The sequence below is a fragment of the Antechinus flavipes genome, chromosome 4 (genome assembly GCF_016432865.1).
Source record: "Antechinus flavipes isolate AdamAnt ecotype Samford, QLD, Australia chromosome 4, AdamAnt_v2, whole genome shotgun sequence".
NCBI lineage: Eukaryota > Metazoa > Chordata > Mammalia > Dasyuromorphia > Dasyuridae > Antechinus > Antechinus flavipes.
The window spans coordinates 260,126,805-260,144,181 of NC_067401.1; the positions used below are offsets into that span (position 1 = coordinate 260,126,805).

General features: G+C 32.4%; 1 protein-coding gene across 2 annotated transcripts in view; it reads right to left on the reverse strand.

Moving 5' to 3' along the window:
* Positions 1-17,377, reverse strand: part of RNGTT (RNA guanylyltransferase and 5'-phosphatase) — a 320,433-nt gene that overhangs the window by 56,707 nt on the left and 246,349 nt on the right. For both annotated transcript variants that reach the window (XM_051997380.1, XM_051997381.1), the window contains one exon: positions 10,942-11,008. In XM_051997380.1, the coding sequence (XP_051853340.1) occupies positions 10,942-11,008 (67 nt within the window). The remainder of the gene's footprint in view (positions 1-10,941; positions 11,009-17,377) is intronic.

The window sequence follows — 17,377 nt, forward strand, 5'->3', positions numbered from 1 at the left end:
AGATCCCTGAAGACTACATGTTAATGTTTCTGGCCAACTTTGACACCTCTGGACTAGAATATATGGCAATGGTGGGCATTTCATATAAGTGATAGCCAAATTGCTCCTATTAGGTGCCCTGCAAAATGCCCAGCAAAATATCAAAATACTCCCAATACATAAACTGTGAAATATTATACACTGACAAAATGAAGAAACGCAAACTATTAACAACAGTGTGAAAGAAGTCTTCAAATCATTAATAATTATGTATTAATTCACAGCTCTATCAATAATACATTAGTATATTTATCTTTTACAACTATTCCAATATTTTTGTTACTAACTTTTGTAATCTTGGCCAATTTGTTGGGTGTGATATAAAACTTCAGGGTTTTTCTGATGGACGTTTCTTGAAATGATACAAAACACGTGGATGAAATACAGAATTATTAATTACTGTAATATATTTAACATGTATAGGACTGCTTGCCATTTGGGGGAGGAGGTGGAGGCGGCGGGGGGGAGGAATCGGAACAGAAGTGAGTTCAAGGAATAATGTTGTAAAAAATTACCCAGGCATGGGTTCTGTCAATTAAGAGTTATAACTATGAAAAAAAAAAAGAAAAAAGAAAAAAGAAACTCATTCATTCAGCTGAATTGAATGGATTTCCTAAGACTGATCTGATGGTTATAATAATTGTGACCTCATCCATGTGACATTGTAATTTAGGTCTTGTTACTGATGGCTAGATAAAATATGCTGCTTTTGTTTTGGGGAAAAAAAAAGTGGATGAAATGTTTATACCTATTGATCCAGGAATTTTTACTGCTAGTCACATTTTAACCATAAGAAGGTAATTTTTAAGGTTCCACATATATCAAAATATTTATGATGCCACTTTTTTTGATGGTAGTAAAGAATGGAAGACAGGCAGCTAGCTATGTGACATGATGCGGGGCTTAGAATCTGGAAGACTCATTTTTCTGAGTTCAGCCTGGCCTTAGACATTTAATAGCTGTGTGATCCTAGACAAGTCAATTAATCCTATTTAGCGTACTTTCTTCACTTGTAAAATGAGCTGAAGAAGGAAATGGCAAACACTATAGTATCCTTGTCAAGAAAACCTCAAATAGAATCACAAAGAGTTCAATGTGATTGAAAAACAACAACTGAGCTACAAAAAGAATGGAGAAAAGGAGAATATCTAATGAATGGGAGGAATGTCTAAACAAATGATGCTACATGAACACAATATTACAAGAAATGACAAATATGATGAATACAGAGAAACATGAAAAGACTTATTTGAACTGTTGAAATTCAAGTAAGCAAAACCAAGAAAATAATGGAAAATGACTAGAACATTGTAAAAGGAAAGTTCAGTCTCTCCAAACTATCCTAAAATGAATGTTGCAAAATTCCAAAGAATAAGTTTAGTCCCAAGGAAGAGATATGAAAGAATATCTCCACTTAGTATTTTGCAGATGTAGGATGCCATGAATTTGAACCATTCTGGATACTGTTATGCCAAGACAGGAATTTGATGTGGAGATTTACTGCCATACAGCTGCGAGAGGATTCAAGTCCCAGATCTAGCAGGCGAGAGGGAGAGTTGCGCTTATAAGGAGCAAAGAATTTTGAGGGGGAAGGTCCTTATTGCCATAAGCAATAGTTGTAAAGAAGCAAAAAGCCAACCTTAAGTTCCTTATCTGGGGATGTCCTTAGGCCTTAAGATGTTCCAGGGAGTTATTAACTAAGGAGGAGGCTGATTGAAAAGCAAGCCCTAGGGGCCTAAGAGGAGGAGGAGATATAGTAATATCCCTGTCATAGGGCGAACAGAGTGTTGTCTGTAGGGGGTCTGAGTTGAAGTTTGTGTTTATCTGTGGTGCAAAAGGGTACATATTATGGCAGAGGGGGAAGGTTTGCACTGAGCCAAGAGAATCTCCTGTTGTCCTTAAGAGCAGGAGCATAAATCTGGAATTATGCCCAAAAAGTTATCAAACTGTGCATACTCTTTGATCCAGCAGTATTTCTACTGGGCTTATACCCCAAAGAGATACTAAAGAAAGGAAAGGGACCTGTATGTGCCAAAATGTTTGTGGCAGCCCTGTTTGTAGTGGCTAGAAACTGGAAAATGAATAGATGCCCATCAATTGGAGAATGGCTGGGTAAATTGTGGTATATGAATGTTATGGAATATTATTGTTCTGTAAGAAATGACAAGCAGAGAGGGCTTGGAGAGACTTACATGAACTGATGCTAAGTGAAATGAACAGAACTAGGAGATCATTATATACTTCAACAACGATACTGTATGAGGATGTATTCTGATGGAAGTGGATTTCTTCGACAAAGAGATCTAAACTCAGTTCCAATTGATCAATGATGGATAGAAGCAGCTACACCCAGAGAAGGAACACTAGGAAATGAATGTAAACTGTTTGCATTTTTGTTTTTCTTCCCAGGTTATTTTTACCTTCTGAATCCAATTCTCCCTGTCCAACAAGAGAACTGTTCGGTTCTGCACACATATATTGTATATACTATAACATATTTAATATGTATAAGACTGCTTGCCATCTAGGGGAGGGAATGGAGGAAGGGAAGGGAAAAGTGGGAACAGAAATGAGTGCAAGGGATACAAGATTCTTTTATAGGGTAACAAGAACAATGACATGATGCAGGAGGTACCTGGAAGGGGATGACCTAATGGGAGGAGATACCAGAGAGGCTCCTGATATTCTAATGATGTCTAAAATGGATAACGATCTTTATCCCATCAAACATTAAGAGGGAATGGTTATAACCTGAGACAGAGTAACTAAACAGGACAACTAGGGAAACTGGGTCAGGACATTAAAGGGAAACTATGGCACAACACTGGTAGCTTAGAGCCATGTGTATGTATAATTCATGGAAGCCTCACATTGGCTGCTGGATTCCTTTGAGTCGAAAATCTGATTCAGCGTAAGACCAAAAAATGGATCCTTTTGGCCCCAGAAAATCTCTCCCTCTCAGAAATCCAAATAAAATATTACAAACTCTCTAATCTCTATCTTGCCTCAGTTTCTCCGGCATTATTTTACTATGTTTGAAGCACTGTGCTAGGAACTGAGAATGCAAATAAAGAACGAAATTAAATCTTTACTCTCTAGGATTTTATAATCTGCTGGAAGATACAGGAAATAAAAAAAAGGTTAAAAAAAAAAAATACAAGTGATCATTTGAGGAAAGAATAAAAGAGTAACAATTAAAGGGACTGGAAAAGACTTCCAGTAGGAAGTGCTTACTAGAGCTGATTCAAGAAGCAATCTGGAATGGGGAGAGACTATACAAATACCTATTTACTATAACATATGTGGGGTAAAAAAGGGTTATTCTGAGGGAAAGAACTATGAATAAAGAGAATTTGGAAAGGACTCTATAGAAACTGGGACGTTAGCTGATTCTTGAAGGAATTCAGGGAAGTTTGAAGGCAAAGATGGGAAAGAATATGTCAATCTTCCGGACAGCCAGTGAAAATTACTAAGTCAGGTGATGTAGTCTTGTGTGCGAGGAACAACAAAGAGGACATTCTTATCAGATCAGAGTACAAGGACAGGAATCTGGTTTTAAGAGTATTGGAAAGGTAAGAAGGGGCTCATTCATGAAGGGCTTTAAAAGTCAAACAAATAATTGCTAAGTAATTGTTGGCGTTATTATTTTTTTTTAACTGAAAGGAATGGGAGATGATAAATATCAAAAAAAAAGACACTAGTCTGAAAACTATAAAACAACTTGATTTTGATTCCTGTGGCAAGTCTAGAATGGATTATTAGATGATTTCTAAGCATCCAGAAATGGAAAAGATGATTAGGAAAAAATAACATGCTTCATAAAAAACTGGTCATGTGATGATGGAAATATGTTTATTAGAATTGCTCATGTTTAATCTGTATCATAATGTTTGCTGTCTTATGGGGATGGGGTAGGAGGAGGGAGAGAGAAAAATTTGCAACACAAGGTTTTGCAACAATGAATGTTGAAAATTATTTTTACATGTAATGTTGTGCTACAGTTCTCTTTTAATGTCCTGACCCAGTTTCCCTAATTGTCCTAATCAGTTACTCTGCCTCAGGTTATAACCATTCCCTCTTAATGTTAGGATAAAGGTCTTATATCTTAGACCTTAGGCTATAATCATTCCCTCATAATGTTTGATGGGATAAAGGTCTTTATCCATTTTAGACATTAGAATATCAGGAGCCTCTCCAGTACCTCCCATTATTATCATCCTAGGTACCTCCCCCCCACATTAGGTCATCCCCCCATCCAGGTACCTCCCCCATTATGTCATTGTTCTTGTTACTCTATAAAAGAATCTTGTATCTGATATTCACTGTTGGATTCTTGGAATGATAGTCTCATTCAGCCCTGGGACCAAACCAGGGATCCATTGGTCCCAGTAAATCTCTCCCATTAAATAAATTATTTAATACTCTTTAATCTCTATCTTGCTCAGTTTCTCCGGCATTACAATATTTGAAAAAAATAAAATACTATTAAAAATTTTTAAAAACAATATATGAGATCCATTTTTTACTAAATTGGTATGTCATGGAAATATTGTAAATATAGTTTAAGCATTTTATGAAGTATTACTTGGCATATTAGATATGATCTTGATACAATTAGATGGAATTAAGAACTACTAAATGGCTGGACTCAAAGAGCAAATATTAATGGTTTTATGATGACTTGGAAAGACATTTACAGTGAAGCGCCCTATGCCTAGCATATAATAAATAAACATTTTTTGTTGTTCAATCATGTCTAATACTTAGTGATCCCATTTGGGGTTTTCTTGGCAAAGATACTGGAGTGGTATGCCATTTTTTTCCTCAGTAGATTAAAGCAAATAGAAGTTAAGTGACTGGCCCAGAATCACAGAACTAGTGAGTGTCTGAGGTTAGATTTGAACTTAGGTCTTGACACCAGGCCCAGTGTTCTATTTACTGAGCTACCGAGTTGCCTCATAATCATTTAATAAATACTTAGTGATTTATCAACATTTTCATTATTAATTTAAAAGCATAAATTGCACCACTTACTAAATTTTCAGATGACACATAGCTGGGAAAGCATAGTTAAAATGATGGAAAAGTGTACAGATTCTAAAATATTTTGATAGATTAGAAAAGGGATTGGCAAGCTGTAGCCTGTTTCTATATGGCTAGCAAGTTAAAAATACCATTTTTTAATTGTAAAAACTGGCCCTATAACACAGCTAGGAAAGGACTTAATTTGTTGAAATTTACTAGAGATAAATATAAAACAGGGGATTGAGGAAAGTGTCATAAAAAAGAAAACAAACAAAGAATTAGTGAGTATCAAAGAGAAGTTCATTTCTTTGGCATTCCTCTCAACTCAATATATTCAACCAATATATTCAACAAATCTTGTCCACAACATCCCATTTTTTTCCTGACCCCATCACTGCTCTAGTTTAGGTGCATATTGTCTCTCTCCTAAACTACTACAAGAGCTTCCTACCTTACTCAGTTACCCTGCTTCAAATTTCTTTCCTCTCTTATCTACTCTCCAAAAAGATGCCCAAGAGATTTTCCTAAAATGTAGTTCTGATCATGTCTCTCCTCTGCTCAATAAACCCCCAAAGGTTTTATACTGGCTTAGAATCAAATATAAACATGTCCCTTTGGCTTTTGAAGCCCTTTACAGCCCAATACCAATCCAAATTCAGTCTTATTGCTATGCATCACGCACAACACTCCATCTCTCATCTTTGTTTCTTTGCACTTCTATCTATATTGACTCCCCTTTCACCTCCTTTTAGAATTCCTTGTCTCCTGTATAACTTAGCCCAATAGTCATCTTATACACGAATCCAATACCCCAAGCTGTTGTTTTCTTGATCAAAATTATCTTATGTTTATTTTGCATATATTTATATATATACACACTTTCCTCCTATGCTCAACAAAATGAAAACTCATTCACATTGGCTGATTTTATTTATGTATTTTATCCCTAAAGTTTAGACCAGTTCTTATTTACTGAAGGACAATTTGTGGGGCTATGTTATTTTTCATTCTGAAAATTCATAGTTCTGAAAATTTCCTTACATTGATGTGTTTCCACACACAAATTGCTTTGATTACCCATGTAACCCTCTAGAGGAGGAAAAGTGGCTTATATTTCATAATCCATATTTATATACTTTTAAAGTTATACTATCTAGTGTCAATAACACATCATATGATGATATGCTTTCTCCAGATTTGGGCATGTAGAGAAATTTTATCATGCTAATAATAGTTCATGAGGGTTATCTCATGAAATTCTGTGATAGATGGTGGGCACCTCTCATATAGGAGGAATATTAATTAACTTATTAAAATATAAACTGTTTTATAATATAAATAATTAATCTTTATTAAGCTGCCTATTTATGATATAAAAGACAAAATGAAATTTGTCATTAACAGAAAATGAAAGACTTCTCCCCACTCCCCGCACCAAGATTCATTATCATTTTGTAATAGAGAAACCCAGTATTTTGACAGCTTTTTTTTTTCTTCCCAGAAGCATATGAAGATTGAAATGTAAAATCTTGAACCTAAATAAAATGTTTTGTTCTAACTATCCTTCTGATCTTGGTGCCTTCACTGACAATATTTTATAAACATCTCATAATATACTTCAAACCTTCTTTTGTTTGTACTATAATTCTTATTCAAAAATTATTTCAAAGAATAATGAACATCAGTAGTTCTAACATATATATGAGAAAAGAAATTAAAATAGTATTATGAATCATTTTAAACCTATCAAGGAATTTCCATAAAAGGACAATTTTCCTTTGAGTTTAATTAATTCTTATCTATATAAAACTATAATGGTAACTATCTCACTTCAGATTATGAATAGTTATATAATGTTAATGATTCTATGCTAGATATTTAGGTCACAACATTTTCTCTGTATTTAATCTGACTTATAATTATATTGCGTTTGATTTAAGTTTAGCACATTCCAAAATAGAGCTTAAATAGCATATTTGATTTTTCTTCTATTTTCTTTTTTTTTTTCATTTTTGATATTAAAATACTTGGCTTTCCTTTCTTAAATTATAGTATCTATTTTGTTAGTTTTTTTTTTTCAAAAAAGTTCCAGTATTTAGTAAATTCATGGTTTTATATTCAGTTTTGTTAATGTCTTCTTTGATTTTCAAAATTTCTTTTTTGCAGCTTAGTTGGGGATTTATTTGTCTACCAATTCATTGAGTAAACCTTTTTCTCCTAAGAATTAATTCAGTTATATTCTATACATTTTCATATGTTATCTCATTACTGTGATTTTTGAAGAAATTTTCCATTTGTCATAATTTGTTGACACAGATATTACTAAGAATCATATTTAGATTTCTAGTACTTTCTTTTCTCAATGATTCTTTATTGAATATAATTTTAATTGCCCTGTAAAATATAATTTAAAAGTCATGTTCCATGACATCTCTTCTCATTCTCCTTGTGCTCTCTTTGACTGAAAGTTTTTAACTTTCTTCCTTTCCATTTGAGATTCCTCCTTCCTGTTCCTCTTTCTGACAACTCTTCTCCCCTTTATTGCAGTGGCTACTAAATCCCCCTTACTGTGACTCCTTGGTCCTTGACAATCAGTACATGATATATTTATTATTTCTACTTTTCCACTTTTTATTGAGTTTTCTAAGCCCTAATATTATAATAGGGTCATTTGGGGGAGAGGGGAGAGTTGGATAAAGGTCATGTACAGCTAAATACTTTCTTTTGCCATTTAATAATTGCAAATGTTTTTATTCTGTTTTTTCTAAAATTTTCTCCAGGTCCTAACTTCTTTGTTTGTCTTTTGGTTAGATTTCCCTAAGTCTGAAAGAGGCATTGCCACAGTACTATAGTTTAATAATCTATTTCTCTTTCCATCCCTTCCTAAACTCAATTTTTCTTCAAATATATAGATGCCTATTATGTACTGATATGTTATCTATGAAGCCTTTAAGCATACTCTGCTTATCTCTTATTACTGTATCTATATTTACAACAGCTTTATTTGAAATCATGATTGGTAGCCCTGATTTTTTTAGTTCAGCTGAAGGAAAATAGATTTTGATCCAGTCTCTTGTTTTATTTCTTCGAATCTTTATATTTCAAGAGTGTTTCTCATAAATAACACATTGTTGAATTCTGTTTCTAATTCATTTTAAACACTTCCCTTTTATGGATCTTCTCCCAGCATTATTCCGATTTTCTACATTTATTTTAGCTATTTTCTTACCCTAGAAGATATCTTTTTCCTGGTGTCCTGTAGCTTTTTTATCCTGGGGAATCCTTCTGCTCTAGTTTACCCCTTCTACTGGTGAGTTCCTCTAGAAACCTCCATTAAGGAAGTTTTAGGTCAGTCACCCTTCATTCCTCCCAGCTATCCTTTTTGAATCTTTAAGCCTTGCTACCATGTTACCTTCCTCCCTACTCCCCATACCTTTTCTTCTCCCATTAAAACATAAACACCTAGAGGTGAGAAACTATCTTTGTTTTTTAGTTTTCTCAACAATTAGCACAGTGCCTGGTTACTTAATATTTTGTGACTTAAAATGTGAGTTTATCAATCTCATTCACACTGACAGTTATGATCGCTAATTATATATTTGCCTTTATCCAGTCCCCTTCTATTCTGTCTTCTCTTTACTCCACTTTACATCTGTGATTAATCGATAAAACACCTTGTTAAGGTTCCATGATATCTCTTCTCATTCTTCTTGTGCTATCTTTAACCTCCTTTCCATTTGATTCCTCCTCCTTTCTGTTCCTCTTTCTGACAACTCTTCTCCCCTTTACTTCAGTAGCTACTAAATCTTACGTGATCCTTACTGTGACTCCTTGGTAATTAAATTCTTTCTTTTTGATTGCTTATAGTATTTTTTTTTTTTAATTTGACCTAGAAGCTCCATATTTTAGCTAGGATATAATTGGGTATTTTTATTTTAGTGTTTCTTTCTGGAAATGATAATATGTATTCTTTCTACTCTCAATTTGTATTCAAGTTCTAAGGGTTTTGAATACTTTTCATTTATAATTTCTTGACAAACAAGGATTTCTTTTTCGTTTAAGATTTTCAGATAGTTCAATAAATTCTTATAGTATTTTTCTTTGGCTTGCTTTCAAGTTCAATTGTTTGTGGTCTTTTTTTGGTAATATGATTTTTAAATGTTCTTTTAATTTTTCAATTCTGTGATTTCGCTTTAATATTTGTCAAATTGCATTGCTGATTTCTGTTAATTTTTAGGACTTATAGTTCTCGAGAGAAATTTTCCACTATATATCCTAAATTGTATTTCATTCCTTACCATTTCATTTTGTATTTTGTAGGGAGACCATATTAATTGATTATTATAATCATCCAGAAAAGATGTCATAAGGCTTTAACCGAGATAGTGGCCATGTAGAAAAAAAGAGATATAATGGAAAATTTGGGGGGGAGGCAAAACAGATAAAACTTGGCAATTTATTTGATATGATGAGAGGAGCAGAGAATAATTCCAAGCTTATGAAGTTGGATGACTAGAAAAATTTAGTGGTTTTTCATCTTCTGTTCTATTCTTAATACCGGGAAGTTTATGAGATGGGTAGGTTTTATAGAAAAGATAATGAGTTAAAATTTCTTTGATAGCTTTGTCTCTTTGCCTCGAGTTTACTTACTATATGCATTTTTTTCAGTTTTGGATAAGTCTTCCTTTCTAATCTTTATAATTTTTCATCAAAACATTCATCAAAGGCATTCTTAAGGAAGATATTAGAAAGGAATAGGGAGGCTTTTTCAAATATTACTTAGTAAAACAAAACTTTTACCATAAAAAATTTAAATGCAAAGAATACAAAATCTCACTGTTTATTTTTGATGATTTTTTTAAAAAGCATATGTCATATGATCAAGCAAAACATTGTCTTAAAAACTCAAAATGTTTTAATAAGCTAGCTCCTATATATATCATAGTTATTTAAGATTCTTGGTCCTCTGAACCTTAACATCAAGTGAAGTATAAAAGAGATATGCTCCCTTAAAGATCTTTTCTATGAACATGAATGAGATTCAGTGTAAAGAATAAGTCAATGAGAGGGAATATAAAGTTTTATACAACTGTCCCACTTTGCAGATAATATTTGTTGTCACCATGGTTATTGGCACCAATCCCCAGAATAATGTGGAGTTGTCTAATGAGAACTGTAATCATTTAAAAAAAAAAAAAAAAAAAAAGCATAAGTATCCTCACAAGAAAAAAAGATGAAGGAAGCATACCTATAGAGCTTGTTTATCAGTATGTGAAAATATATCACACATACACACAGGCATGCACATACATACAAATATTGAACTGATAGTGAAAAAAGATGAGTTGAGGTTTACAATTAAATAGGAGGAAGAAAGTTTGCTAGATTGCATTCTTTTAACAATACCAAACATTTCTGGGAAAAATTTTACATTTTTCATAAAAATATTCTGCTGGTGACACAATAAATATCAAAGGGTATTTTTTTTAACTTCTTCTAATGTTTTCTTTTTACTTGTTATTTTCTTATATTATTTTATTAAATACATGTTTACTTATTTTATCAAAGTAATTAAAGTACAACCATTCCATCATTTCAGGGCCAGAGAATTTAAGAATATTACCTAGTATTTTAAAAACCATGAGCTAATTATAACTGTTTTCAATTGCATGTATAACAATGCTCAAAACACTAAAAAGTTTTTATTTTGTTAAAACATACATGCCTTTTAGATAAGCAAAAGATTCATCATTCTTCACAATACTTTTATAGAACATGCTATTGTGGTACTTTTTAAATACTTGTCTGATTGGGGGGAAAGCTAAATTATATCTTCTAAAAAGCCTAAGAAACCATTAAGAAAAATAAAAATCATACCTTAATTTGTGCAAATGGTCTTTCATAACCTCCAACATAAAGAAGGCCAACATTCTGGGGAAGCAGCCTACAATTTAAAAAATAATTATTTTCTTATCAACATTTCTGAAAAGGACAGGTACTTTAATACAACTAATATCGATGGAATTTTAATGTCATGATAAAATTAGAAAAAGAATCATTGTTATTTCAGAATAAAATAGTAAAGAAAACATCTGCTAGAAATAAAACCTAAATATAGTATACTTTAACTAAAAAATAAGATATTCTAGTAAAGAAATATTCCAGAAGAGTAAAAAGAATTTTTAAATACAGAATTTTCTTAAAATTACTAATATTAAAGAAATATGTACAATCCTAATAGAGACAATTTGTTAAAATATTGTTAATATTGTTAAATATTTGTAATCTTTGAATCTTTCCTTTCTTTGATTTCCTATGTAAACAAGTAACCAAACAAGTAACTGCTGGATCCTGCTTTCATAATCTTGTTTGGCTATCTTTCTTTGTTGATTGGTTGTGGTTCTTCATTTTCAAAGAGGACCAAAATGACACCACTATGTTAGAATCAAGTTATAAGTATCCAACTGTCACTGATCAGACTAATATGAGCTTGGAATGCTCTGCTTAAGATCAGATACAAATAGTTTCTATGAACATTTGGGGTAGATTCTCTAACCTTACATATTTCACGTTTCTTCTGAACTAATTCAAATTCTGCTTCACTCATAGAACACACCTTCTCTGATGAGGACATGCCATGCTGGATGATCCTGTGCCAGTGTTTCCTATGTCATATAACCAGTTCAATGGCAATCTTGAGAATGTCTTTAGATCACATTTTTTTTTACCACTTTGTGAGCACTTGCCCTATATAAGTTCTCTGTAAATTAATACATTTGGCATTCAAACAATGTGGCCAGAGCAATGGAGTTGTGCTCTCTGCAATGGAGTTGAATTTAGTCAGATAAAACTCATATGTTATATAATGAAGAATATGAAAAGAATAATGAAATCATAGAAAAAGGAAAACAAAATCATCTATGTACTTTTAAAAATCCTGCTTTGTTTATTTTAAAAAAAAAAAAATTCTAACCTAGACAACCAAATTTGAAAGACTCTACAACTAAAAAGTTTATATGACTTAAAATATTAAAAAAATTTCTAGACTTTCTTTGGTTGTAATTCCAATTCTTACAATTCTTTCGTCAATTACTGATGTGAACAAATGGGTACAATACTATGAGATTAAAAGATGGAATTTTCTCAATTCTTCTCTTCTATGCCTCCCTCTTCTCATTTTTAAAGCAATTTTACCTATTCCTTTTATCCTCTTTTTTCTGACTCAGAGGAACACTTGCTTCTATACCAAGTGAAAGTTAGAATTTCTGTACCTTTAACACAAGCCTATTGGAATTGTCTTAAATCACTGTATTCATGAGAACTACTAAATCAAAGTTGATTATCACACAATCTTGCTGGTACTATGAACAATGTTATTCTGGTTTTGTTCACTTCACTCAGCATCAGTTCATGTAAGTTTTTCCAGGTTTTTCTAAAATGAGCCTGTTCATCATTTTTCATAGAACAATATTATTCCATTACATTCAAATATCATAACTTATTCACCCATCCCTCAATTATTAGGCATTCATTCAATTTCCATTCCCTGCCACCACAAAAAAAAAAAAAACCCCACAGTACCCCTTTTTTTGTGGTGGCTAAGAAATGGAAATCAAAGGGATACGTAGCAATTGGGGAATGACTGGACAAACTATGGCAGATGATTGTAAGAGAATAATATTGTGCTATCCAATATGACATGCAGAAAGATTTCAGAAAAGCTTGAAAAGACTTAAATGAAGTGATGCAAAGTGAACAGAACCAGAACATTGTACCCAGAAAAAGCAATTTTGTACTATTAAGAATTGTGTATGTTTTAGATTTTCCTTACAGTAGAATGATATAAGACAATCCCAAAAAACTCATGATAATTCATTATCTGCTTTCAGAGAAAGAACTGATATTATCTGAATACATCCTAAAGCAAAGTCTGTTTCTCTGTCTTCCTTCTTTCTGAGATTTTGGGGGTTTTTTGGAACAAAATGACTAATATGGATTACAAATGTTTCAATTTATCCTCTTAACAACCTAGGGCAATAGATACTATTATTATCATCATTTTTACAGATGAAAAAAACTGAAGCAGATGGAACTGGGAGAAAACAAAATATTCTTGAAAAAAATAAAGCAGGAAAGCTTTTCATCAAGAAAAAAATACAATTTGTCTTTAAAAATGGTCTTCAGTAGAAAATAAGGACCAGTTTGTTTAAGATCAGGTTTATAAATCAACTTGGGTAATTAAATTTCAACCAAAGTTGAAAAGGGAGACTTACAAAGAGAGGGAGAGATAATGAGACTATAGTAAATGTGGTCTATATCACTGTATACGTGGTGGAACCTCTTTTTTACAGTACTAATGATTGTTGTAAAATTCTCGAAGAAGCAGAATCATGTAAAAGAAAAGAATTATAAAATTTAAGAATTTGAAAGGAACTCAGTATTCACGTAGTGCACCTTATACCTAAAAAGAAAATGCCACACAATACTCCTAATTAATAGTCACCCAGTTTTTGCTTGAAAACTTTCAATGGGGGTGAAAGGAGAAAATCTACCATTTCCTAAGGCAACCAATTTCGTTTTTTGGATAGCTCTAAGTATTAGGAATTTCTAATCCTTCTTCTCAGTGATAATGGATTCAAGGTTTCATAAGATCCTTTCCTGCCTGTTTGTTTGTTTTTTTCCTCAAGGCTCAATTCTGCAAGTTCCTTCAACTGATCATCATAAAGCATGAATTTAAGGACTATTATCTTTCTGTCTTTTTTTGGACATTCTCCAGCTTATCAATCAATAACAATCATATACTTTGCAGAATTGAAAACAATTCTACAAATTCTGCAAATTTAATTGGAATAAAACAAGATACAGTAGACTACAGTAGTAGAACTATTATCTCCTTATTCTTGGAAGCCATGACTTTTTTCATGTTGCACATAATCAACATTACTTTTCTTAGCTTCCATTTACAATTAGCTCTTCAATTTGGAACTATGCTCAAAAAGTTATCAAACTGTGCATACCCTTTGATCCAGCAGTATTTCTACTGGGCTTATACCCCAAAGAGATACTAAAGAAAGGAAAGGGACCTGGATGTGCCAAAATGTTTGTGGCAGCCCTGTTTGTAGAGGCTAGAAGCTGGAAAATGAAAGGATGCCCATCAATTGGAGAATGGTTGAGTAAACTGTGGTATATGAATGTTATGGAATATTATTGTTCTGTAAGAAATGACCAGCAGGATGAATACAGAGAGGATTGGCGAGACTTACATGAACTGATGCTAAGTGAAACGAGCAGAACCAGGAAATCATTATATACCTCAACAACGATACTGTTTGAGGATATATTCTGATGGAAATGGATTTCTTCGATAAAGAGAGTTAATTCAGATCAAAGATAGACAGAAGCAGCTACACCCAAAGAAAAACACTGGGAAATGAATATAAACTGCTTGCATTTTTGTTTTTCTTACCGGGTTATTTCTACTTTCTGAATTCAATTCTCCCTGTGCAACAAGAAAACTGTTCAGTTCTGCACACATATATTGTATCTAGGATATACTGTAACCTATTCAACATGTAAAGGACTGCTTGCCATCTAGGGGAGGGGATGGAGGGAAGAGAAAAATCAGAACGGAAGTGAATGCAAGGGATAATGCTGTAAAAAAAAAATTACCCTGGCATGGGTTCTATCAATAAAAAGTTATTTAAAAAAATACAATTAGCTCTTCAAATTGATTTTGAAATCCACTAAAATGGCCCAGATAGTTTTCAAATAAATTATTCCTCTTCACATTTTGTATTTGTGAATCTGATTTTCATATTAAGAGATTTAGCTTCCACTTCCAACATCAAATTATTTTTAGAATTATTTTCCAAAAATAGTAAGTGCCATACTTGTTACTTGGTCTTGATTCAAATCCTATCTCTAATACAACTAACTGTAGGCACAATAACCTCTCTATCCCTCATTTTCCTTATCTGTAAAAGGGGATAATAATAATGCTTAGATCACAGATTTAGTGTGGGGAATGAATTAGATAATGAGTAAAGCAGCAAACAAATCTTAAAGTGCTATACAAATGTGGCCAATACTATCATCATTGTTGTTATTATTATTATAATTATCTATTATAAAATTAATCTTTCCTAGTTTTATAGCACCAATAAATCTGCTAAGAATTCCATCTATACCTTCATCTAAGTTACTCAAAAAAATATTAAAGGGCACAGGACTAAGTATAGGGCCAAGCATAGATTGCTTGGGACACTTTATTGGCCCCAGTCTAATTATAAAGAAACTAGATGGCACAGAGGATAAAATGTAGGACTAAGAGTCAAGAAAACTTGCGCCAAATCCAGCTTCCAAAAATCACCAGAGGTATGACTGTGGACAAATCAATTAGCTTCTATCTATTTCAGTTTGTTCATCTGTAAAAACAGGAATAATATTGCTCTGGGTTACTATTAAAAAAAAATAAATGAGACCTCTGCAAAGCACTTTGAATGTCACAGAAATGCTGGCTGTTATTTTTTCATGCTGGCATTGAACGATTAATGACAACACTCCTTTTGGATTTGGTCATTTGTTCAGTCTAAACCCATCTAATTATGCTATCTTCTAGGCCCCATTTCTCCAATACTGTCTCCTTTTACCCCAACTTCTCTGCAGTCTGATGAAAGATTCTGGAATTTGGATTCAATTAAATAGTTACTTGAATTCTAAAAATTTAAAACTTTTAAGAGAAAATACATAGAATAATAGAAGTATATAATTAGCAGGAACCACAAAATTTATCTAGTCAATCCATTTATAATGCTCCTGATAAATATAAAGACTTCCAGAAATGGGTAACCTTCTCTCAGATCTCCCATTTCATTTTCATTGTCAAAAAGTTTTTATTTATACTTAAATCTTTTTTCCAATTGCAACTCCTAGCATAACCCTCTGGTACTAAGCACACATGGACACATGATAGCCCATCAAATATTTTTAGGCTACCACATACATGTAAGTTTCCTTTACTATAGGTCAAATATTGTCAATTCTTTCAATTTATACTCACAGATTCTGGTTTTAAATCCCATCAACCTCTATGCTACCCTCTTCTGAATATGCTCCAGTTTATCTTTGAAAATGTGGCACTCAAGAGATGGATACAGTATTACAAGTGTATAATGAGCAAAACATTATAAAGTTCTGTGCAGTATATTTCTATTATTTCAAACTAAGAACATATTAGTTTTTTGGCTGTTGTTATTAAGGTTGAGATTCACATTTGTCTTTATTTAATTTCATGTTATTTGTTTCAACTCACTATTTCAGCCTTAAGAAAAATTTTACATACTAATTCTGTTGTATGTGCTAGTTACTCCTAGCTTTGTGTTATCTACAAATAAGGATGCCATCTGTGCATTTTTTATTCTATTGAAGCAAATGCTTAAGAAAAGCTAATAAACAATAAAAATATTAATTAAAAATACAGTAGACTCTTGTATTTGATGTATCTTTCAGAAAAACCACAAAGCCAGGATCTACTGTAGAAAACTATTTAGTATAAAAAGTGAGATTTTTTTGCATGCTCCTATTTGTGGACATTCCTGACTGTATCAGTAAATCATTTGTGGATATCTCCTGAGTATCAGAAACAGATAGATGGTTCAGTGTAACTGTTGGAGTCAAGAAGACTCAAATTCAAATCCTGACTTAGAGACTTAGGTAGCTATGTGATCCTAAGTAAGTCAATTTCTCTGTGTCTAAGTTTCCTATCTGTAAAATGGAGCTAATTGTTGGGAGGTTCAAATGTGTCAGCATACACTTAACACCTTGTAAATCTTAACATGTGATATGTGTTAGCTAATATTATTATTATCAATCTTTTGAATATTGCCTTTTTAATGGAATTCATGGTTACTTTTTTAAAAAGATCAATCTAATGATCCATGCAGAAAAGCATTTAGGATAAAAAATTCCTAGCATTCAAATGATGGTATGTAGTTGGTATGCATGCTTGAGTCAAATAATGCAGCTTTACAATAAGTTAGCATCAGAGTTGATAAGAAAAATTAGGCTGCCTTTAGGGAACTGTGCAATAATTTTAAACTTCTTTTGTACAATATTTTTTAATAAAATCAAGCTTTATTTTAAAAAATTAAATTAAAAAGCCTATCTTTTTTAATAAACAAAAAATAGTTTCCCAGTGATATTATATGATTTTGGATTTCAGGACATCAAAATCTCTGAAAAATAAAAACTACAGGTGACTGAGCGTAATGGAGAAAGATGATGTATTCACAAAAAGAGGTAGAAAAATAATATT